Genomic DNA, 24,163 nt, shown 5'->3' with positions numbered 1-24,163 from the left:
TCTGAGTACAGGATGAAGGCAAAGGGTTATTATGAGAAAGAGAAGGGAAAGAATTACATGAAGAAGGAAGGAATTTCTCTTGGTGCTAGCAAGCACCAGTAGCTCTGCATGGCTGTGTACTGATCCCAAAGAAGGGCTTTAATCTTCATTCTCTGTGATTGGGATGTTTGTTTTCCTGTTAGCTCTACAAACAGTTGTTTGGAAGACAAGGCTGCTCTGGCTCAGTCCAAAGATTATTTCCCCCAAATCGAACTCCAAAGGTTCAAGGAGCAAGGTGTGCATGGCCTTTGTTTTGGGGTGGTGGTTCTGACTTCATTTTGAAATGGCCCCGTTTATTTCATTTTTCTTATTTCTCCCTTTTGATTGAGATATTTCCTTGACAGCATTGCTGACCAAACATTGGACAGCAACACTGATCAGTCGTTGAAAGCTTCATTGATCTGTCGCTGGGAAGGCTTATTTCCAGTATGTCATGTACCACGTAGGAGAGAAAGCGGTTTTCTTAGGAATCAGGCCACATTTAAGCAGCCAGAGCACCGGAACAGAGGAAGGTCTTGCTGTCATGTTTCTTTAAGGGCAAACATCTACAGTTAGCCTTGAGGTTTTTCCTGCGAACTCTCATAGGACTTAGTGATTATCTCAAGTCTTTGAGCCGTCATTGGTGTCTTTACAACATCGAGCTATGCAAAGCAGACAAAATTTTACAACAAGAATTTCTATAACAACAAACAAAATGCTAAGTCAAATTTGGAGACTAGACCTGAGTAGGAGGCAATGCAAGAGTGTAGCCAGTTGAGAAGGTCAAGGATCTTGAGGTATCAGCAATTGTCTTAATGAGACAATTCTACGGAAACAAAAAAACCCAAAGGTTAATGATAAGAAACCAGTTTCTGAGACTCATGTTGAAGCATCTTTTGTAGTTTGAAATGCCTCCGATGATGCTGTCCATTGTTCAGGTGAACTTTACAAGTGGCTTACACAACACCAGGCGTGAAGATTGTTGAAGCATGCGCGTTTGTGGTGATTTCTGTGACGTGTGTATTAAGTCATTTGCAGCCATTTGCGAGCTTCCAGAAAATGGCAGTTTTAGTTCCAAATGATTCCAAGTCAAAGTGGGAGAAAACTAGAAACGTTAGTTTAAAGAGTTGTAGTTTTAGTTCTCAATGATTCCAAGTCAAAGTGGGAGAAAACTAGAAACGTTTGTATAAAGAGTTGTAGTCAAATACTTGAGCAAACTAAAAGAACCCAGGATTCAATGCAGTTTATAGGTGAGAAACAAAACCTCAAGGGAAATTAACAAGAACTAGTATCCATAACTATATATTATAGCTTCTATTAGAACATATTCTTTTTCTCTCTACAATTATCCACATTTTAAGCAAAGATATTGTGCAAGCAAATTAGTTGTACTATAATTAAGTCTAGTTTTAATAAAGTTGGCCTGATTATCTACATAAATAGCAATAGATCATATAGAATCTTTTAAATTTGCTTTGCTGGAACTTTTAATAAAAAATCTTCAGGTTGAACTTTTAACAGCCTTTTGAGGCTGAGAGGTCAAGGCAAATTCTTGCCCATTAGACTTAACCTGTAAACTTATAGATTTGGGTTAATTCCTCATCTTGAGGTCCCTGTGCCTGCCAGGAAGTGACCTTCCTTGCTCACTTGGTTAGGATGGGAACCCTATGAGCAAGGTACCACGCTGATTTTTCCAAGAAGGCTTTACTGGCTTCTACCCCATTTCCTGACCAACTGACTAAAGGTGCCTTTATTTGAGGTGTCTAGTGCTCTAGTGCTCTACCTGTGTCCAGCAATTTTGCAGCTTTGTCTTCCAACTTTCCCTTAGCAATAGCCTTTACCTCATGTGCATTTAACCCACAGCAAAGTTTGTTTACGTAGATGCTGGTCTAGTGCGGTCTGCAGAAACTGTCGGTTGTTGGGGCCAGCCCAGGCAACAGGTTAATAGGATTCATGGTTTTGTTGCTCCCTTTGGAATCTCTGTCTTACGCAAAGTAACACACAGACAGAGGCAAAGAAAAGAAACATAAGAATGGGCAACAAAAAGTTATACTCACCCACCAGGGAAAAAAAATTCCTATGAGCTTTTCAACACCCAGGGAACTTCTTGCAAGCATGAAAGAAGCCCTTCCTGGGAAAATTCCTCGGGTAGTAACAAGGTCCTGTGGCAGCAGCCACGCGGGCACCCCCAAAGGGAATTTCCCCTCCTGATCTCAAAGAAAGTCATTGACCTTGACCAAAAAGGAGGGAGGTCAGGAGCCTGGGAGAATTTACCACTGGGGGTCAATTCACATGGAAACAGTGAACACAAAAGAGGCCCCTGTGGGGATCTTACCCAGTATCAGGGGACTCTGGTCCATGAAGGTACAGTTGCTTCAGGTCCCGATTCTGACACCATATTTGTTAACCCAAAAATGAAAAGTCAGAGTGAGAGGCAACAAGCATTTATTTGAGATCAAAGACTAATTAATCAAGAAGCAAGACTAATTAGGCAGAAACCCAAACTGTGTTCTGATTATGGGGTGTAGGCAATGGGTTTTTATGGGAAAGGGAAGGGAAATGGTTACATGACTAGAAGGAAGGAGCTTCTATTAGTGTTAATCAGCTAGGTTCTTCTTTAACTCTACATGGCTATTTACTGACTCGAAAACATGTAATTTTCAGTCCTTGTAGTCAGGATGTCCAATTTCCTATTAGCTCTGTAAACACTTCTTTGGAATACAGTGCTGCTCTGGCCCACCAAAGGTTTTTTTTTTTGCTAAAGTCAAACATTTCAAAGGTTCAAAAGAGCAAGATGTACAAGGTCATTTCTTGGGTCTGGTGGTTCAAACTCCATTTTAAAATGGCTCCATTTATGTCATTTTTTTTCCTCAATTGCAAAAATGAATACACAAAAAAAGTGTGAAAAAACACATTACTCACGAACAGAAATGTTAGGTGATAGAGAAAATCAATTAGATGCAGTTGCTTCCCTGCTGGGTTTGTAATGTAACTCTTAAAATAATGGGAAAATGAAGACACATTCCACTGGAAATGGTTAGCAACAGGGAGGCTCACCTAATGAGATGCCAGTTAATGACAGAAGAGAGGCCTGGTGCAGCAGAGACAGAGACACTAGGCAGTGTAAGATAAGAGTTTATCTTTCATGAAGAAGATGGGTTCTGAATAGCATACAAGGAGTCATCTCCAGTGTGTATAGAAGTGGAATCTAATTCCAGATTTATGACCTGAAGAAGCAAAATTAACTTCAGCTGTTTCTTGTCTGTTGGAATCGTATCTAGTGGATCACACTTCAGCTCAGTTGATGATATAACTATTTTTTCTATCACAGACATTTCCACAACTTGATAAACTTCTAACACTGGGTCAAGTTTGATACTTTTTCCCCAAACCTCCCTTTGCCATGTAACTTCCCTTAGAATGACTGGAGAGAAAGACTTACCTTCAAATTTTTGGAGCAGGTCACTCTATGTATTAAAATAGTTTTAGAATAACAACAATTTAGGATTAAACTCTAATCCCAAAACTTAAAATTCTAAATCATATGAAAATGAACTTGGCCTAATACAGTTCACTCAACTATGTCTTCAAATGTTCCAGGCCCTGTTACTTCTTCTGGGTCTGTACCATTTACTCCTTTAATACCTTTTAAAAATTTTTTTTTATTGATTGATTGATTTTAAAGAGAGAGGAAAAGAGAACAAGAGAGAGATAGAAACATCGATTGAGACAGAACATTGAATGGCCACCTCCTGCATGCCCCCCACTGGGGATTTGGCTTATAACCTGGGCTGCTTCTTTCATTGTTAAAAAAATTAGATTTATCTATTGATTATGGTGCTTGCCACATAGCAGACATGCTCATTTTATTAGTTTAGTCATCAATAAAAAGTAAATGAGATGAAAATGTTTTAGAAATAAAAGCAATAAACAAATTAGCTTAAAGTCCAATAAAAATGTGTTGTTTTCATGTACATTATAGAAATAATGGTAATGTATAGAGTGGTAATAATAATAGTAATGTATAGAGATAACACAAGGAGAGGTTGGACAACCAGTCTCCAAAGCGTACTGCAAGTACAGATTCCAGAAAAACTCCTTGACCGCAGTTTCCCGATGGGTCATTTACATGGATGATGATGTCAAGAGGCAGGAAGCCCAGATGACCGAGAACTCTTGCCACTTCAATTTTCTTGTGTTGGGGGTTAAACTAAGGTTTATTCCAGATCTAAAGGACCAAGCTCTTGCTTTATAATGTGAACTTGGGAATCCTCTTGCTACCACCAAGTAACAGTCATCCTTGATCTACGGGACAACCCACAAAGGAAGGAACAGAAGAGAAAGGCAGAGAGTGAACGTGACATGTGGAAGGTTGGCCAAGTGTTCTTTTCCAGTCTGTAAGGAAAAATTATGATTTGAGGTTACAGGATGAGTTTTAAATGACTTTTAAAGCTCTTATAGGCGGAACTAATAACGGTATAGTATTGCAGTCAAAGAGCGGGACTAGTCTGGTTTGTAGTGGTCTGGCTACATAGCTTAATGATGTAGGTGCTGAAGCCAGCCTCCCTGGGGTGACAGATCAGCTCTACCATTTGTGGGAGGTTTATTTAGTCTCTTTAAGATTCCAATTTCCCATCTGCAAGAGGAAATGAGGCGATTATATTAAATAAGATAATGCAGATTAAGGGTTTAACATAGCATCTCGCACATTCTAAGCAAATAATAATTATTATCTATTATCATTTGAGATATTATATTGAATCCTGATATAACTGTAAGGAGATCACTCAACAACAAGAATTTATAGTGGGAAACATATTTTGAAATCATATTTAACAGGGAATTACTGAAGGGACCAGCACTGGTACCCGGGGAGAAGAGGGGACTTTGTTTCTCATCAACTACTTGTTGAATTCTCATGAGAAAGAGTTGGCCAAACTAAGACAAATGAGTGTGACTTAGTCAAAACTGCAGGAAATCCCCTTGATATAAGCAAACAAAAATCAGATAATATGAGTTGTCATACAGAAGGCTTGTGAAATAGTTAACTCCTAGTCACTGGGAGTGTTCAAGCAGAGGTTGGATAACCATGTGGCAGAGATGTTTTCCCTCCCTGAATGTACCAGTCATTCTGGACTTACTCCTTTCTCTGGAATATTTCGCCCTCTTTCCCATCTGCGGGTCTTCACCCATATGTTTTCTCTGCTGGAAAACTCCTTCTTCACACTTCATTCAATATGCCTATCTTTTCTCCAACCTGACCCTTTCTGTCTTTTAGGTTTTAAAATCAGTTCCCCTTGCTTTATATTCCTTCCACACTCCTTACTTCCCATGTCTTAGCATTATCTATCACATTTGCTTATAATTTTTAAAATACGTTTTTATTGATTTTTTTTTTTAGAGAGAGAAAGGGAGAGAGAGAAACATTGATGTGAGAGAAATACATCTATTGGCTGCCTCCTGCACACCCCTTTCTGGGGATTGAGCTGCAACCCAGGCATGAACCCTGACCCGGAATCGAACCGGGACCTCTCAGTCAACTGGACTTCGCTCCATCCACTGAGCCACACCGGCCAGGCAAATTTTTTTTCTTAAAAGACTGAAAATTTTAATTGCTCTATCCTTTGTGCCTAGTATATAGTAGGTGCTCAGTAATGTTTGATTATATTATAAAAATAATAAATGATTACTGTAGTGTATGTTAAACCCTAAATTTCCTTAAGGCTCTCCAAGACTATGATTTCCTGACGGGGAATGGAGAATATTTAACTTAAACATTTTACTTTTATCTTTTTTCAGAGTTAGAGAAGGAATCCCCATTGCAATTTGAAATTTTAATGGTAATCACTATCATTTATTCTGGACACAACCAACTTCAAACCCCTCTAGTGGAAGGTGTGCAAACTATCTATCATCTATCTATCTATGTATCTATCTATGTATCTATCTATCTATCTATCTACCTATCTACCTATCTATCATCTATCTATCTATGTATCTATGTATCTATGTATCTATGTATCTATGTATCTATCTATCTATGTATCTATGTATCTATCTATCTATCTATCTATGTATCTATCTATCTATCTATCTATCTATGTATCTATCTATGTATCTATCTATCTATCTATCTATCTATCTATCTATCTATCTATCTACCTATCTATCATCTATCTATCTATCTATCACCTATCATCTCTGTGTGTGTCTATTCTGTGTCTCTGTCCACTAAAAGAAGCTAGCATGTCCTGGAAAATGGATATTTTCGGGACTGGGACAGAGAAAGTACGCAATGAGGCAGAAACAACTTGTGGAACCAGAAAGAAGGAAATAAATATGTTCACCACACACTTACAGTTATATTTCATGTCTCTTTGTATGTTTTGGAAACCAGGAGTTCATATTCCTATCCTTAATTCAAACCCAACACTAAAGAGCTCATTCTAGTTTTCTGCTTACTGTGCTCATAATTCCCCTGATGGATAAACCTGGCTCCTCTAACCGGGGCCGGTTGCTTTTTGGCCAGCCTCCCTGTATGAAACCAATTTCCTGCTCTTCGCCCTGCACAGACACCTCCCTTGCGCAGCTTCAGCTCTGACACCGTGTCTGGCTATTGCTCTGTGGGTGTCTTCCTTGCCTTGCTAGGAACCCACCTCCCTCACTGTGTCACTGTGGGGCCCCAGTCCTGGCGTAGACTTACCTTGCCAGGCACCACCTCCCGACTTCCAGGCACTAAATTTTTCAGGAAATGAAAGGGAAGAGAAAGAGAAAGACTGGGACCTCACAGTGGAAAATAATCCCTGGAGAAATCAAAGCAGACAAATGCGATGGCCCCCTAAGGAATCTTAAACTGCTCAGTGTGACTGTGCCCTTCAATGTCAAGAATTCGGGGGGATGGAAGGCAAATAAGGTGCAGAGGCAAGTGTGGGGTAAATTAAAATATCAGCAAAAATATGAAACTGTTAAAATCCACTTTCCCCAAAGTTTCCAAGTAGTCCCAATAGCTATACGGGTAAGATCAATAATTAGCCCTTTCTCTAGACAAACAACAAGAAAAGCCATGACTCATCAGCTTAGCATCTGGATCCCTGGCACGGCATTTGAGCCTAGGTTATTTATGATAATATTTAGAATGGTGTTGAGAGCAATCTTGCTGCTATGAAAATTTAGATTTTGTTTATTTCTTGCTTTTGTGATTAACTTGTCAACATTCACATTCCTGCGATCACAGAGTAAACAGCATTGTATTTATTATCCTCCTAAAGTACAGTATGCAGAAATGGTCTTCAACCCTTTCTGACCTCCAATCCCAGGAGAAATCTTGTAATCATAGATTGCTTATGGGCTTGCTGTGGTTTTTACCTGTAACAGGTAAAGTTGCCTTACACTACACGGATACAGGTTACATTTTGGTCTGATTTTAAATCGTATCTAAAATTAATTTCAAAATTTACCAAAATATCTTCATGAAGCCATCAAATTAGACAAATTAAAAGACCACTTAAAGATATCCCATGACATACTCCCCTTATTTGAATGTGAATGTACTTTTGTGTTGGTACAATGGACCTCAGCTGCTCACTGAATTTTCATGAGGGTACTACAGGAAAATGAATAGATGCTTCTGAAAGTAGCTATGAGGCTCTAAGCCTACTCAGATGAATTCTTTTTTTAAAAGAATAACTATGGCCTCAACTATAAGACCAATAAATCCACAGAGATTACATTTTTTTTTAACTTTAATTCTTTATAGTCTGCATTTCAAATGAGTCACATAGAATAAAGATGATACCTTGTATCATATCTAGGATGCTTGAAGAACAGACTCTAATTTTCAAATATATCAGAGACTAGGCTAGAATGATAACAATCTTATATTTTTTATAGCACTTGTATTTTTCCAATACACTTTCTGCAATTCTTTCTTATGTGTTTCTCAGAGCAGTATGATAATTTATTTTTTTTAAATCCTAGCCTAAGTATTTGGATATTCAGATCTTTGTCCCCTGCTCTGCTTCTCAACTGACTATGTGACTCTGGATAAGTTATGCTAACCTTCTGTACCCCAGATAATAAAAAAGGGAGTTGGATGACATCAAAGCTTCTTAACCTCTTCTATGCTATGGATGTCTTTGGCAGCCTCGTGAAACTAACAGCTCTTCTAAGAATAATCTTTTAAAAATCAGTAAAATAGATTTACAAGTAAAACAAATTATATTGCAATTCCATTATTAAGCCCTTGAAAAGCAAAATTTGAGATATGGTAATGTGTGTCTTTATTATAGCATTAGATAAATAAATAAATAAATAAATAAATAAATAAGGAAATAAATATCGTGAACCCACAACTACTATCATTTTAATTTCACGATAAGTGTAAACAGCACCTGGAGGTCTCTGCAGCAACACTGATGTGATTTGAAAATGGCTGTGGTTTCTATGGGTGACCACTTCTAATCAAATTGTAGTTCATTGCCTACATCTATCATCAATGGAAATATTAAATTTCAATCACAAGCTAGAAAATAAAAATGTAATCTTTTTTTTCTATCCAAGTTTATGAACACCCTGAATTCTATACATTCATTGATCTCAAAGGAACCGTCCTGCAAAAGTATTCCAGGACTTCACAAACAATCCTGCTGGTTGGGGCGGGGGGGGGGGGGGCATACTCTTCTCCAAGTCGGTGCTCGGGCAGCAGGACCAGCAGCACCCACGCGGAGCTTCTCAGACGTGCGGGATTTCTGGCTCTCCTCTGAGCTACAGAATCCCATCCTACATGAGTACAACATCCGTGGGTGACTTGGCATGCACATTGGTACTTCAGCAGTGCTGCCTAGGTGAGGCTGTTCGCCCAGTCTGGGAGCTTTTCAGCTATGATCAAACCCAGCACCTTAGGATTCCTTACATCAGTAGTCAGCTTCCTCCTTTTTTAAACCCAAAGTCGAAGCATTGGTGACAGGCCTGCTAACAAGGAAGACAGTGCTATTAGACACGCAATGGAGATTTTCACAGAAAATTTAGGTCAGGATTTTCTTAAAGATCAATAATTGGATAGATCTAGATAGTTTTTGGAGAATTGCAGAGCCCCGGGCAGTAGTTTAAGATTTGGCAGAAGCAAATTGTCTTTGAAAGGTGAGGGAGGAATGATAAGAAGTCTGATTGTGTAACCGGGAAGAAACATAGTTTCAAGTTTTACTTTGTGAAGTATAGGCAAGGTTTGTCCTGTATGGTGTGGTTTGTGTGCTGTAACTATTTACATATCACAATTAACGTCTTTGTGAATATGCAGTTTGAAAGAAAAATGTTACAGGTATGTCAAATATCAAGCAGTTCATGTCTTATGCAACAAGCCATGTCTACATGGGGAGAAAAGCCATCTCTGAACTGTCATGCAGTAAAGTTCTCTAGAAATTTCAATGCAGTATACATTTTTTGAGTATCTATTTGGAACCAGTGGAAACTTAGGGATCTATAAGACACTGTTCCTGCCATAAAAGAATTGCCAATTTATTCTGTGAGCCAGGCAAAAAAAATTATTGACGGTAGAAGCATGTTAAGTTCTATGATAGAATGGACATTGTGCTCTTAATAACGGTGTGGCTGGGCTGTTGCCCAAAATGTTAAGTTCCTGTTCACTCATTGACTCATTGACTCAATCACTCACTCATTTATTTGTTCAGCAATGTCTATCGAACCATTATCTATCGTCACACACTAATCTTTATGGCTGAGCATAAAATGTTGACTTTGGAAAATGGTAACATAGGTCTGTGTTACAATTGTGTTGGGTTTTGTATGCCTTGTTCAGATTGCTGAGCCTTATCCAATAAGCAGATGGGAAACTCTAACAGATTTTAAGTAAGGAAACTACTGACCAGATTGGAATTTTAAGATCATCATTCTTGAGGTAGTCATGAGAGGTGACTGGAAAGGGCACTTCAGAAGATTATTTTAAGGTTTTAAGCCTGGAAAAAATTTTGTGTTCATTTTTAGGTCTCTTTCATTTAAAAAAAATTCTCATTTTTTTTTTATTAGCAACATTTACAGGCAAATACCTGTCTTATGTGGGAATTTTGTTGTATGATGTACTTCTTGTCAGGTTCTTTTGGTTCAGCAATATAATTAACATTTTTTCCTATCATTATTTTGCAGCTTTGGACACTTGTCTTGATTTTATGGCCAGTCATTATTTTCATAATTTTGGCTATTACCCGGACCAAGTTTCCTCCAAGAGCAAAACCAACTTGTAAGTAAATGAGATTTGTTTTTTGTTTTTTCCCTAACTGAATTCTAGTTAAAAATGATTTTGAAACTACTTTACTGTTTCATTCTAAAATTTATTTTTTTGAATAGTGGTTCCTCTTGAAAGCATTTGTATAAATACTTGCTATGTTTTTCTTTAGTTTTTTGAATTAATTCATAAGAAAGACGAGCCTGTAATAGTTATCTAGAAAAATACAAAGCATGTAGGAGCCATGTTTTATCTGTAAAATTCGGACTCATTCATTATTCCCCTTGTAAATCTAATCGTGGTATGTATAACACAAGCAAGCAGCAGTCTCAGCTGGATCATTGTTTACTTCTGTGTTCTTGCAGAAACTATAGACTGGTATTTGAGCAACTGAAGGAACGAAATCTAGAGTTCCACAACAAAAATCTCTTCTCTCTCTTCAGGGCAGATACTAGAATGTTGCAAATGTATCAACACAGTTTGAGAGCATTGGTTTCCAATTAGGGTTGTTTTAGTCACATTTAGTTATTGTCAAATTATAAATTGGGCATAATGCCCAACTTTGTTCATTATTTGCTTTTGGACCCAGAATGAAAATGCAGAAAGACTCAGACAAATCCTCAGAACTAAGGGGGGGGGGGGGCTTTTTAACCCAAATGATTTGACCAATGTTGTATTTGCTTTTGTTCTTGGATTTTGAAACTAATTTCCGTAGTAGAAATACTTATATATTTTTATAAGAAATACTTATAAACTATTTTACTTAAATAAATCCCTTTTCTTAAGTAGAAATCAGGTTGGATGTTTTATGTTTCACAGAAGTCATCTTCTAAAGATCCTCATAAATCAAATTTCTGCCAATCAGATTGTATTTCAGATCAATTACAGCCATATCCTGTATAAAAGAATACTATGCTGAATTATTTGTAAATAAAACAATGAGCTACTGACATTTTTAGAACACAGTGCTTTTCAATCACTCAGTCCTAAGAAATAAGATGAGAGCCACGGTAGAATTTACTTAAATCATACACAATAGGTTAATTAAAAAGAAAACATCAATTCAACTAGTGTTAAACATTTAAACTCTGGGTGCTATAATAAATAATTCCGTTTATTTGAATAGCACCTTCTCATTTCTAAAGGACTTTTGCACAGGTAATTATGTAAAGTTGTTGATGAGAGTTTATTAAGTTGTTTATAAAAACCTTATAATTTTGTTTTTGTCATGTTGTATATTAGTGTTTCATAGAAGATTAATTCCATTGTATACTGTTAGAATTAATATTCTTGTATGTCTTAAGTAGCATAGATGTCAGAAATAATGCATTCATTACATGAGGACAAGTACTCTTTGAACTATTCTGATTTAAGATGCTAATTATCAGTTTGTTAATGATAGTGATAGAAGGTGTTTGTAGCTCCTTCCTCAACTTAATTCCATCAATTTCTTGTTTTTAAGAATTTTCAGTTATGTAAAGTTCCACTTATAAAACTTCCAAGAGAGAAATATAAGATGTGTCCGTCTTAATCGAATTGTTACTACCTGATAGGATTTAGAGATTCATAGAGAAAATGATGAAAACTGCTCTCAAGTCCACTAAAATACAAAGGAAAAAAAAAGAATAAAAAAACTACATGACAAATGCCTCATATACCTAATCTAAAAGGATCTGGTAAAACAATACCCAAAAGAACATGAATAGCGATTTTTACTATGGACCCGTTATTTTACTCTAATAATAAATAGCTATGGGGTGATTGTATGTGCCATAGGAAAGCTCAAACAGTAAAAATATTTTTTGCCCATCTCTCAGATCTTATAAGACTCAGTCTAAAAAATAGTCTACCAGTTTGTTGTTAGAACTGGAAGGGACTCTATCACTTTATGGATGAGAACACTGGGGCCCAGAGAAACTGTAATTTGCCAAAATTCAATCATGTGGGATAGGAGAGAAAGGTATGGAAACTACCTTTATTTATTCTTTGTTCATAAGATTTATGAGGTATCTTACTTACCCTCTCATACAAAGAGCCAAATACAAATTATGTCCAAGATTTCAACTCATTGTAGAATCTATAGAGTATACACTATAATTTTATATTTGAAGGTGCTATTTTGTAGAGTAATTTAGAGACCTTGAAACCAGCATAGACACTGTTACCTTTTCTTCTCTCTTATAGTAGAGAATAATTTCAAAATGACATTTCGAATTTAGGATATTTTAATTTTTCTATTGTTACTTTTCTTTGTTTCTCACATCCGTTATACCAAAAGATTCAAATGAGCTACTAATGATATGCATTTCTTTCTCAGTGTTTGTTAATCCTTATGATGTTTTTCTATTGAATTTTAGAGAGAGTTAAAGGGATGGAAGGAGAGAGAGGGAAACATCAGTGTGAGAGAGACACATAGATTGGTTGCCTCCTGAACACCCTACTGGGGCCAGGGATAGAACCTACAACCCAGGCACATGTCCTTGACTGGAGTTGAACCCCGGACCCTTTGGTCCACAGGCCAACACTAACCGCTGAGCCAAATTGGCCAGGGCACAATAAGTATTTCTTGATCTCATACTATGTGCCAGGCACTTAGGGAGGTAATGACAACGCTATTCACTTCACAGTTGAGAGCACCAATGCACACAGAGATGAAGTAACTGAACGAAGATTGCACAGGGAATAGTAATAAGTGGTGAGGTCAGGATTTGAACCTAGACTCCACAATCTGGTTTTAAGCTCATGCACTCACACTTTACATCTAGTAGTCAGTACTAATTTCTCATGGTGCATTACTTAGGTTTTGCTAAAGCAGACTGAAAACTAGAAATTAGGACTATCACCGCTTCCCTGTATCATGAGATCAAGAGACACAAGAAAGAGGTACATCCCATACGTGTGTCAGAGTGATCCTAAATATTGGTATTCAGGGTAGTATGCTGCCTGGGTCTGGCAAGCTCTGCATGGAGTCCCTGTAGCTGCAGAACCATAGAAATCAGGTCCCGCTTGACAGTTGAAACCCTTTCCAGGCTTAGACTTCTTCAGTGCCAGTTGGGCAACGGAGACATGAAGATGAAACTCCAGGCTACACCCCAGCTGAAACTCAGCAGCGGTGAGAACGGGAGTTGTCATCTGTGGGCACATTCTACTCCCAGAACAGCCGGGCAGGTCTGCAGGACTGATAAATCATTCAGACCAAACTTAATTAGCCGCTCAAAGGACTCCCTGCGTGGTCTTTTGACTGATGGGTGTCTGGAGAGGTCTGGGTTTGGGGAAGTACCGCAGTCTCTGCCACAGTGAGCACCAGCCCAGAGCAAAATGCTTACCTTGGGCATCATCTGCTTCCACTTACCCCCTTTTGTGTCGCCACCAACAGCTTAGATAACTAGTCTTTGGAGATAATACGTTCCAGCTAAAGAAAGCTTCCAAAGCCTGGCAGGCAGGGCCTGGTGCTTCTCATTCACACGGGGGGAAAATGGGCTGAGGCCCCGAGTTTGAATGAATTCCAACTTCTTATAATCTCTACATGCAGTGGCTTGTCAAAAGGCAAACTTGAAGCCAAAATAGCATGCTTAGGAGCAAAGGCAAACAAAACAAAACAAAACTCTCGGGAATGCTTTTAGACTAAGCCAAGCTGTGATGTGCAGTGAGTTGATTTGTCTCCCTTTAACATGTATACACCCTTGAAAGTGCGGGTGAACAGTTCCTAATTACGGTGGAAATGACTACTTTTTAAGAACAGTAAAATTCTGCCATAATAAGAAAAGTGCAGTCGTGCCAAACAAGGAGTTGCATTTCTAGGTAGTTAATGAAAACCAATATTTTTCAAGTGGTAAAAAATATCACTAAAAGCACAATAGAAATGATACTGTACAAGTATAACCATACACTGAATTAAACTCAACTACCTTGAGGCTGTCATTTTCTAACCCTCCCCACCCCACCTGGAAGATAGGAAATTTTGCCCATCAGACGTCTGAAAATAGGGGCTGGTGGAAAGCAGAAGCCAACTGCTAATTGAATTATATCCGAATTCGTGTTATCACAGGATTATACTGAACACCACCCATCCAGATATGACTCAGTGGCTTTGGTCAACGCAAGGTTGACATTCCTGGCATGCCTTTTGAACTCCAAGCATACCTTTGGTCTTCAGGGACAAATAAAAATAATAATAGGGGTGAACATTTATTGAACACTTTACCATATGTCAGCCACTACGCTAAGTAATTTGCATATAGTTCCTTTGTTTTACACACATTATCTCTTTGAACTATGTAATTTGATTATCTCTATTTTAAAGATTACAAAACCGAGGCACAGAAATGTTCAGTAATTTACCAACAATCACATGATTACTCTGTGCCTGCGTCTGGAATTCATTCGTACAGTCTTTACCTGCAGTGCAGTGGTTTTGTCCAGGTCGTGAGTGCCTACCATGGCAATCCTAAGGTCTGGCATATTATTATTTATAGCATCTGCTTTTCTTCCTCATACTGCCTGTTAACATGATCGTAGATGGAATGTGGCCGTAAAAGTGAACTCAACTGGTTTTTCTACTTGTCCGCAGCTCCAGGAAAAAATTGAGAAGATTGAAATTATTGATTAATTGGTGGTTTGTGGGATGCATGCGTAGTCCCACTACCTGAATTGTTAGGAGAAAACTTAGTGTGGAGTTCTATGTCGAGAGCCTATGAGGCATGTGACTGGAGGGGTTGTGGAAGATAGAGGAGTGAGGTTTCTTCTGGCCCAGCTCTTGCTGCTGACTTTTTGCATGGTATTTCGTTTGTTTGTTTGCTTGTTTTTCTGTTTGTTTTTAATAGAAGTGAAGGCAAGTGCGTGAGGACAGGATTCTGGGTCCATGCTTGCCAGTACATTCATGATTTAACAGTAATAGTAATAAATAGTAACAGTTCAGGGACCCATAGTAAATAATTTTTGTTTCTATCTTGATTCGCTCCAAATTAATGTGGATTTTGCTCTGGGAAGCTCAGAACTCATCACTATTCTTCTGCCGGGCATTGCCACATCCAAGCCCTCCATTCTCACACGTGCCAGGAACACTAGGCAACCTCTCAGGTTAGAAATATCTGAGTCATCCTTGACTCCTCCCTTCCCTTCACCTCCCATAACCACTAGCCTTGAAGTCAGAATCTAGCTTGTGAAATGCATCCTGGAGTTAACCCTTTCTTTTCATCTTTCCTGCCATCCATCACTCCAACATTTCACTGTTTCATGCCTCAATTTCTTCTATAGATATTCCAGATATCCTCATCAGAGAGTCTCCTAAAATACTTTTGGGACCTATCACATTTCAGCTTCTCTTTGCCTGTCTTTCAAGATCTTTATAATCAGGATTTATCCACCTTTCTGTCCTTCCTGTTCTGTGGTATGAAGCCTGTCCCTAAAGAAGCAGTCGGAGTGTGTCCCTCACGTCTTAGGCTCAGTCCTGCCTGGATCCACATGCCCATGAATCATCCTCAATGTCTATTGAAAGACAAGCTCACATCTAAGGCTGACCCTTCAGCTTTCCCTCATCACTCAAACTGCAATTATTTCTCCCTTTTCTCTCTCTGGTTGATGTATTGGACTAGCGTGGTCTTTAGGTGCTTTATGCTTCAATCTGGACTTACTTGTTGGAGAGACAGTACATTAATAGCAGAAATCACATCATAACATCACACATATTTGACACAGCATGATTCCTAACATGGGGAACAAAATAGGAGTTGAATATATGGATACAGTTTAAAATTTCAATAGGGGTGATTGAATTACAACATTAACCAAAAGATAGATAGTTTAAAAAAGAAACAAAAAACCCAGTGTGAGTCTGAGATAGATGAGAAAAGGGTAAGAAGTTACTTTGGTGTCCGTTTGGTCTTTACTTCTTTACTTCTCAGATCTAGGGAAATCTCACTGTGCCATCAAAAATGCCCAGACTGCTATTGCTGGGAGGAAAATAAACATAAGGCCCTTCACTACTCCCTAGGTAGGTCCACCTGGAAATTTCCACCATGAGTATTTAACAGCTCTTATGAATACTACATACGTGAGATTTTTGTGTGGGAGAGATTTTATAGTCCACTTCTTGCTTAAGTTCCAGAAAATGTCAGAACAGCTTTTGAATTTCACAGCCAAAGCCCCATCATTTATTTCTTCCTTCAACAAATCAGTAGTTGACAACTTTAATGGAAACATTAGTGACCTTTTAGATGGTAACATGGACATAAATTCTGTGAAGCCCATAGAAACTGGGGCTGGGGTTCGATTGTGACTTTGCTTCTGGTGGCATTCTGCACAGAAGTGTAGGAAACAGGCAGGAGGAAGAGGGTCATTGGCTCCATCACACTCTGACAGAGGGACAGCTAGAGCTTCTGCCCGCACTTGTCCATCTCCCCCAGCTCCTGACGGGAAATTCTCATTCTCTCTTGCAATGCGGATGGACACACCCTAATGCCAGAAAACATGACAAAAGGATTTCCCAACGAATGCCCGAGAGTAGGCTTACTACAGAGTTGCATCACAGAACCAGAAGTACCTTGAACTACAGTACCACTTACTTCAACATGGAGAAAAACAAAAAAGAAAGAATAGGCGTTGGTTGTACAGTGGTGGATACTTTTTCTCTGTTCGTTCTACATCATCTGTACTCCTGGTGATCTGTCTTACAAGCTTCGCAGAGATGACTGCCTCGTTGAAATCGGCCTCTCTTTCTGACTCCTTTTCTCTTCCCTTTATAAAGAGAAGAGGGGCTCCTGTTACTCTCAGATAGGAACCTCTCTAATAGCCAAGTCTATATGGTAAACATAAATACATTGATTGTTTCTAAAATTCTTGTAAGTATAGTGATGTTACTGGCTGAGGTTGCCAATATCAGCTGATGTTTCCAATATGCCCTTGAAGCCAAGAGCCAGATCTCACGAAGTAGTTTCCGCCAACTCGCCTTCACTTGTCAGAGAGCAGACACGGGCTCACACTGAGGGCCGGCTCGGGGCTGGCAGACGGTGTGTTTTCCTCAGTGGCTGTCTTAGTAAACCGTCTGCTAAGCAGCACCGGGACCCCTTGCTCATTTTGTGTTACTCTCCCTATTCAACTTTTTTTTCATTTTTAAAATCAGCTCACATGGTGTCCGGTGCTTGGACGCGTGAACCAGTGTGTAAGAACAGCCCGCACAGAAGAAACGCCTCGGCAAACACGAGTCACTGGGCTCTGGGCAGTTAGAATGTCAGTGTGAATTAGAATGACCTATAATATTTGCACATTTTAAAAAACAAAATCTTTGTTTTGGTTACATATTTGCACATTTATATTTACATATAAAATTATTATTATTATTATTATTGTGAGGGGCAATATCAGGGCTTAGAGCTAGATCCAGAGCCGGACTACCTGGCTTCGAATACTCGCCTGGGATCGTCTCTCAGATGCTCCCCGCCTCAGTCTCCACTGCCGTGTCCTGAGGTTAATAATAGTATTTACTTATGGATTAGTTGCAATAATTAAATAAGTTAATACTTGTTATATACTTAGAAAAGTGCCTGACACATAGTATTAGCTACATTAGTGTTGGACAGTTTTAAATTTTATATTATATTATATTATATTATATTATATTATATTATATTATATTATATTATATTATTATATTACATTACATTAGTATAGGGTACAGAATCAATCATTGAGTGTTATTGAGATAATCTAGCATTTATTATTATTTGACAGATAAGAAAACTGAAGCTTAGGAAATTTAAGAGACTTGACTGAAGTGTCACAACATTTATTCTTGTCATTATCACATATTTCAAAGTATTCTGTCTGTGCTGATCAAAAAAGCCGCGAGCCCTCAGGGCAAGCAAGTCTGTAGGAGAGGGATAAGGCCGTCAGAGAGCACAGCGCGTGTGATAAATGCACAGTGGAGGTAGGTGCAGGGCAGAAGCGGCCGAGAAAGCAGAGTCCGGACAGCTCACCTGGACTGGAGCGGGGACCTCGGAGAGCCAAGTGCAGGCAAACTTAGAGGGGTTGAGAAAAAACTAAGTATTCAAGACAAATCAAATTTCAACACAATATTCTAAAATACCAAAATTAATTTTAAAAATCCATGATGAACAAAATATTGGCCTGTCAAGTGAAGTCAGAATCAGGGTTCCTGATGGGCCCTTAGCCTTGGGCTCCAGTGTGGCTCAGCTGGGACAGCAGCAATGCCCTCCTGACAGGCTGAGCTGGGACAGCAGCAATGCCCTCCTATGGCAGGCTGAGCTGGGACAGCAGCAATGCCCTCCTGACAGGCTGAGCTGGGACAGCAGCAATGCCCTCCTGACAGGCTGAGCTGGGACAGCAGCAATGCCCTCCTGTGACAGGCTGAGCTGGGACAGCAGCAATGCCCTCCTGACAGGCTGAGCTGGGACAGCAGCAATGCCCTCCTGTGACAGGCTGAGCTGGGACAGCAGCAATGCCCTCCTGACAGGCTGAGCTGGGACAGCAGCAATGCCCTCCTATGGCAGGCTGAGCTGGGACAGCCCCAATGCCTTCCTGTGACAGGCTGACGTCTTAGTATGAATCTGGAAGAATGAGCAGGAGCTCGTCCGCTAGAAGCTAGAGTCTTTGCTTTCCTAGCAGAGTGGCAGACATGAGTGAGGTCACAGGACATGAATGAATCAGATGGGCAGGGGTTGCCCTGGAAATGCGATGGGTTAGAATGTCTGTAGACGTCTCCATCACAGGGAGCTATTTCCCAGAACTTTTAACACCTCCTCCTTCACTCCCTCCCTTTCTTTCCAGATTTTTAAATCCAGATTTCATTAAAGAATAGAGAGTTACTTTTTATAATATGGGGTTTTCAATGCACAACTAACCATTACCCCTTAATTTTATACTGTCCAGATGAGATCAACACAATTTAGGGCAAATTTGGGGAGTGGAAATGTAGCTAATTAAAGAGAAATAATGCAAGAATCATACCACGTTACCAATATTTCCCCCTTTGCCTTTTCTCTGTGTTTGAGATTTATAAACAGATACAGTCACTCTAATTAAACTCATCTAGAAAGCCTGTTGAAAGATGTGGATTCCAAGTTCTTACCTTAGCTTCTTGAATTGGCATTTGGAGGAGGAGGTGATGATGAGGTGCTAATGGTAGTGGGTGGGGTGATGCTGAGGACCAGACAGCTTAAAGAACATCCCAGGTAATTCTTGAGCAAGTTTCAGCTACCTTTATTTATTTTATTTTATTTTTAAATTTTTCCTTTATTGATTTGAGAGAGAAAGGAAGGGAGAGGAAGAGAAAGATAGAAACATCGGTGAGAGAGAACATCGATTGGCTGCCTCCTTGCATGGCTCCCACTGGGGATCAGGCCCACAACCTGGGCATGTGCCCTGACTGGGAATCGAACCGGTGACCTCTTGGTGCATGGGTCGAAGCTGAACCACTGAGCCACACCAGCCGGGCTACCTCTTCTTATTTTAAAGCAGTTGCCGTTTTCACTAGCTCACTGAAGTTAAAGAGAACCAGCAACTGGATTTAATTCTTTGAATAAGTTCAAGGAAGAGTTTGCTATCACCTGAATTACATTGCACCACGTAACCCTGGCTCTTCCGTGGCAATCCTCAGAATGTCAGACGTCTCACTCCATTTCCACGTCTAATTTTGACAATGTTTTCAGGACAGTTGAGAATGCCTCTTCTCAGAGAGTACTGCCAGGTCGGTTGCCAAGGAAGGAAGTGTTCATAACTTCCTGAATGTTTATGCACAGGTGTTTCTCCAAGATGATTTCATGGTTAAGTTACCTGCCCAGGGGAACCCAGATCCACTTAAACAAATGCTGCTTCATATTCTAACATTGCATCACTATGCTTCTAGTTTCATAAATATCAGGAAGATGAGAAAATGTAAAAAATCATTTCATTATTTTGAAATTGCTGCCCGATGTGAAGATGGTAACAGGATGCTCTGTATTCTACAAGGATGTGCCTACAGCTGTAAAGCATAGGTCTGCTTTCGGTCCTCCAGTTGCTTGGAATCTAATGGTGGTTGAAGAAACACATAAAAAGTGATTGCCGTACTAGGTTTTAAAAAAATAAAATGTTAAATATAACTAAAGTAAAAGTGTTAAATACAGCTCTTGGCACAGGGCTTTGCACATCATAGAAACTCAAATATTATTGTTTAATAGGGACATGGAACAACAGTGCAAGTACTTAAGAAAATCAGTATCACAAAGCAGCATTGGTAATACGAACGGCTGGAAGTTTCAAAGGAAGGGAGTGCTATGAATTAGTGTCGTCAGTGGCTGCCCCGGGACTTAGGCGAAGCTTGGAAGGGAAGAGTGAATGTGCTGGGTGTGCCACAAGAGGAGCGGGGCCCTGCCGGAGGGAGGAAGGTCTGATCGGGACCTTGGAGGCAGGGGCTCTCGGGGCATAAACTGGCGAGGACGGGCAGCCTCGTTTGGCTAAAACAAAGTCCGTGCTAGAGAGAAGAGGCGATCGAGCGGGGTAGGGTCCATCACATCAAGTTTTCAATTCTAGGCCTAAGACTTTGCATATTCTTCTGTAGCAATAGAAATATTAGAAGTTTGTGAGAATTTATTTAATTTTTCTTGCTAACATGGAAGGTAAGCTAAAGGAAGTTGGAAACATTTTTCACCATAATTGTTCCGCTTCCTTCAGATGTTTCTATCACAGCCTATATTAGTTATAAATTGTTCTATAATAAATTGCCTCCCAAAACTGAGTGGCAATGACAATAAACATGTTTTTTTTTGGCTCGGAGTCTCTCAGGAGATTGCCGTCCAGAGATCTGGCGTGGGGCTCAGCTTGATGAGGGGCTGGGTGGTTGGTTTCCGGTGCATTGCTCATACGGCTAGCGAGTTGGGACTGACTGTCGGGGAGTTCTCAGCTGCTCCCTGCAGGCTGCTTCAGTAGCTTCATGCCATGGCAGCTGGCTTCTCCCAGAGGGAGCAATCCAACAGACAGTCAGGGGAGCTCTCCTTTTTACGACCTGGCCTCAGATCGTCTCTTCGGCCACATTCCGTCCATGAGAAACAAGTCACCAAGCCTGACCCACATTTGAGGGCAGGGGAATTAAGCTCCACCTTTTGAAGGAAAAAGGGCCAGTGATTCTGAGGATACATTTTAAAACCACCACACAGACTGACAAGAGTCAGTGCTACAGTAATAGTGTGTATGAACCATGCTTGAAATATTCATGTCAGAGTTTGTATATGGTCGGGGCCATTCTGCACCCTGAGCACCTCACCCAGTACCTGCCCTGGGCGGCATCAGTAAGCATTGTTTCAGCTGTTACTGTTTTATAGCAGAAGTTATTTATTTTCAGGGGTTTTAGTAACAGAGCTCAATAAGTAAGTGTTGAAACTAGGATTTAATTTGGTTTCACTATCAAAGTCCTCTTTCACCAGGCTGTCAAACAGAATTACTCATCTCTATTAGAAAAACTCACCTTGCTGTAGGCAGACCTAACAGAACCTCTCTGGAGTATTGCCTGGCACTTAGTAGTCACTCAACAAGTGTTGAATAAGCGAACAATTTTGGTGCATTACATTCAGGCTAGAGATAAGAAGAATCCTGTTCGAATCGACTCACAAGTCAATGGAAAACTGGGAAATAATAGCCCAGCATGCTTGCCTCTTGTGCAGGTTATTATTTTGTCATTTTCATTGAAAGGATGCCTTGCTTAAAGGGTGGAAGTTAGATACTAAAACTATAGAAGATGTGCAGCTCTGCAGTTTGAAAAGCCCAAGTGCACACACAAGGGGTCTCTGGGGAAGCAACTTCACAGCCCTGCACTGTTATTGTGAACACAGTTTTTTCAAGAGTGAGGATGAATAGACAGGGGGAGAAATAAGTGGGGTTCCGCTGGAATCCCTTTCCTATGAATAGCATTAAGCGCTGACATTTAACCCACAGGAAATGGAAGCAAATGAATTTGAGTTCAGCATGGCATACCAAAGCTACCAAACAATTTTCTATACAGCTCTAACACTATTTACTCTGGAAAAGGTTGGTAGCAAAATGGAAGCTCACCTGCTTTGAAAATTCAACTCACCTCCATTGAATCCTGTTAGCTTTAATGAGCTGTTTTTAAGAGCGCATGCTAAGCAGAGCTCTGAAGATCAGAGGGGGAAAACACATAATTTTTACAGGGATTACATTTTTTTCAGGGGCATGCCAACAGCTGAAACTTAAGGTCTTTATTTTGTTGATATATCTTTAGTTTTATGTGGGAATTTGGCATTAAATATATCACCTGGAGGGTATTGCATAGGCAGATTCAGTTTGGGGGATAGTATGAATTCTGTGTTAACATTAGGTAATATAGCTAAACCTCCAGGACAATCAGCAGTTTCTCTGCACTGTCAATGTAAATGATCAAATTTAATCTCAAGTAAGAACGAAAGCAAACAGACAAGAGTGGGATTAGGTTAAACTCAAACGTTAGGAACGGTGCCTCAGGTATTCGAGCCATGATTCTGATGCCTACTTCTGTGACGTAGATTTCTAAACATCTGGCACATCTCTTGAGCACTCACACGAACATTTATTACAGCACGATGTAGACTTTAAACGAGAAGAACACAGGATTTTTAGATAAAAACATCAATAATCAAGTTGTGGGGCAAGATATCCTGTACTTGATCCTAAACCCATAACCTATTACATGATCAACTTTGATAGCAGCAACGAAGGACCACACATGCATTGTTTTTTTTGTTTTGTTTTGTTTTTGTATTACAATCTTTGGAGGCTAGAGAAGTTAGCATAGCTTAACATTGTAGGTAGGACTTGAGCTGCCCCCTGAGAAAGACTAATAGGTTGGTTGGATTTGCATGAGAAGAATGGGCAGTTTTTCAAGGGACCAAAGAATCAACTAAGTTCTTGGTGGTGGGATATAAGGGGAATAGTCTTATCTTGCCTCAGGAAACCTTCCCTGAACCTCTACACTAGGTTAGTTTTCACCTCCACGCTACCCCTCCCGTATAACTGTAATTTATTATGTATGTATTTATTTCATGAGGCCTGTACTTAAGCCTATCTTTAAAAAAATTTTTAAATTTATTGGGGTGACATTGTTTAATAAGATCATATAGGCTTCAAGTGTACCTTTCTGTATATTGCATTGTGTGTCCACTACTCAAAGTCAAATCATCTTCCCTCACCATGTATTTGGCCTCCTTTACCCTTTGTTACCCCTCACACCCCTTCCTGCTGGTAACCACCATACTGTTGTCTGTGTCTATAAATTTTAGTTTTATATCCCACTCTTAGCTAAAAAATGAATGAAATAATGTGGCTCTTAGCTTTTTCTGACTGACTTACTTTGCTTAGCATGATATTCTCAAGATCCATCCATGTTGTCACAAATGGCAGTATTTCATATTTTTTTTATGGCTGAGTAGTGTTCCATTGTATATATGTACCACTTCTTTATCCGATTATCTATCGAAGGACTCTTTGGTTCTTACATATCTTAACCACTATGACTAATATTGTAACAAATATGGGGTTGCATATATCTTTGTGAATGAATGTTTTCAAATTTTTCAGGTAGATACCCAGAAGAGGGGTTACTGGGTCATATGGTAACTCTATTCTTAAATTTTTGAGAAACCTCCATACTGTTTTCCATAGTGGCTGTACTAGTTTACATTCCCACCATCAGTGAATGAGGGTGTTTTTTCTCTGCAACCTCTCCAACACTTGTTATTACTTGTCTTACTAATAATAACCATTCTAACAGGTATGAGGTGGTATCTCATTGTATTTTCGATTGGTTTACATTAAGCCTATTGTTTCCACCAAATAACAGCAGTACCAAGCACATAACAGACACTCAGTACATAAATACCCCTTCCCAATGGACAATGAGTTTCAATGTGTAATAACAGGACC

General features: G+C 39.5%; 1 protein-coding gene across 1 annotated transcript in view; it reads left to right on the top strand.

The window, feature by feature from the left end:
- The window catches only part of ABCA12 (ATP binding cassette subfamily A member 12), a 172,242-nt gene that overhangs the window by 4,379 nt on the left and 143,700 nt on the right, over positions 1–24,163 (top strand). Inside the window, exon 2 of the mRNA XM_036254540.1 lies at positions 10,177–10,270. Coding sequence (XP_036110433.1) covers positions 10,177–10,270 — 94 coding nt within the window. The remainder of the gene's footprint in view (positions 1–10,176; positions 10,271–24,163) is intronic.

This window comes from Molossus molossus, unplaced genomic scaffold (assembly GCF_014108415.1).
Source record: "Molossus molossus isolate mMolMol1 unplaced genomic scaffold, mMolMol1.p scaffold_m16_p_11, whole genome shotgun sequence".
In the NCBI taxonomy this organism is placed as follows: domain Eukaryota; kingdom Metazoa; phylum Chordata; class Mammalia; order Chiroptera; family Molossidae; genus Molossus; species Molossus molossus.
The sequence above is the reverse complement of the archived record's forward strand: the minus strand, read 5'-3'. Positions and strand labels throughout refer to the sequence as shown.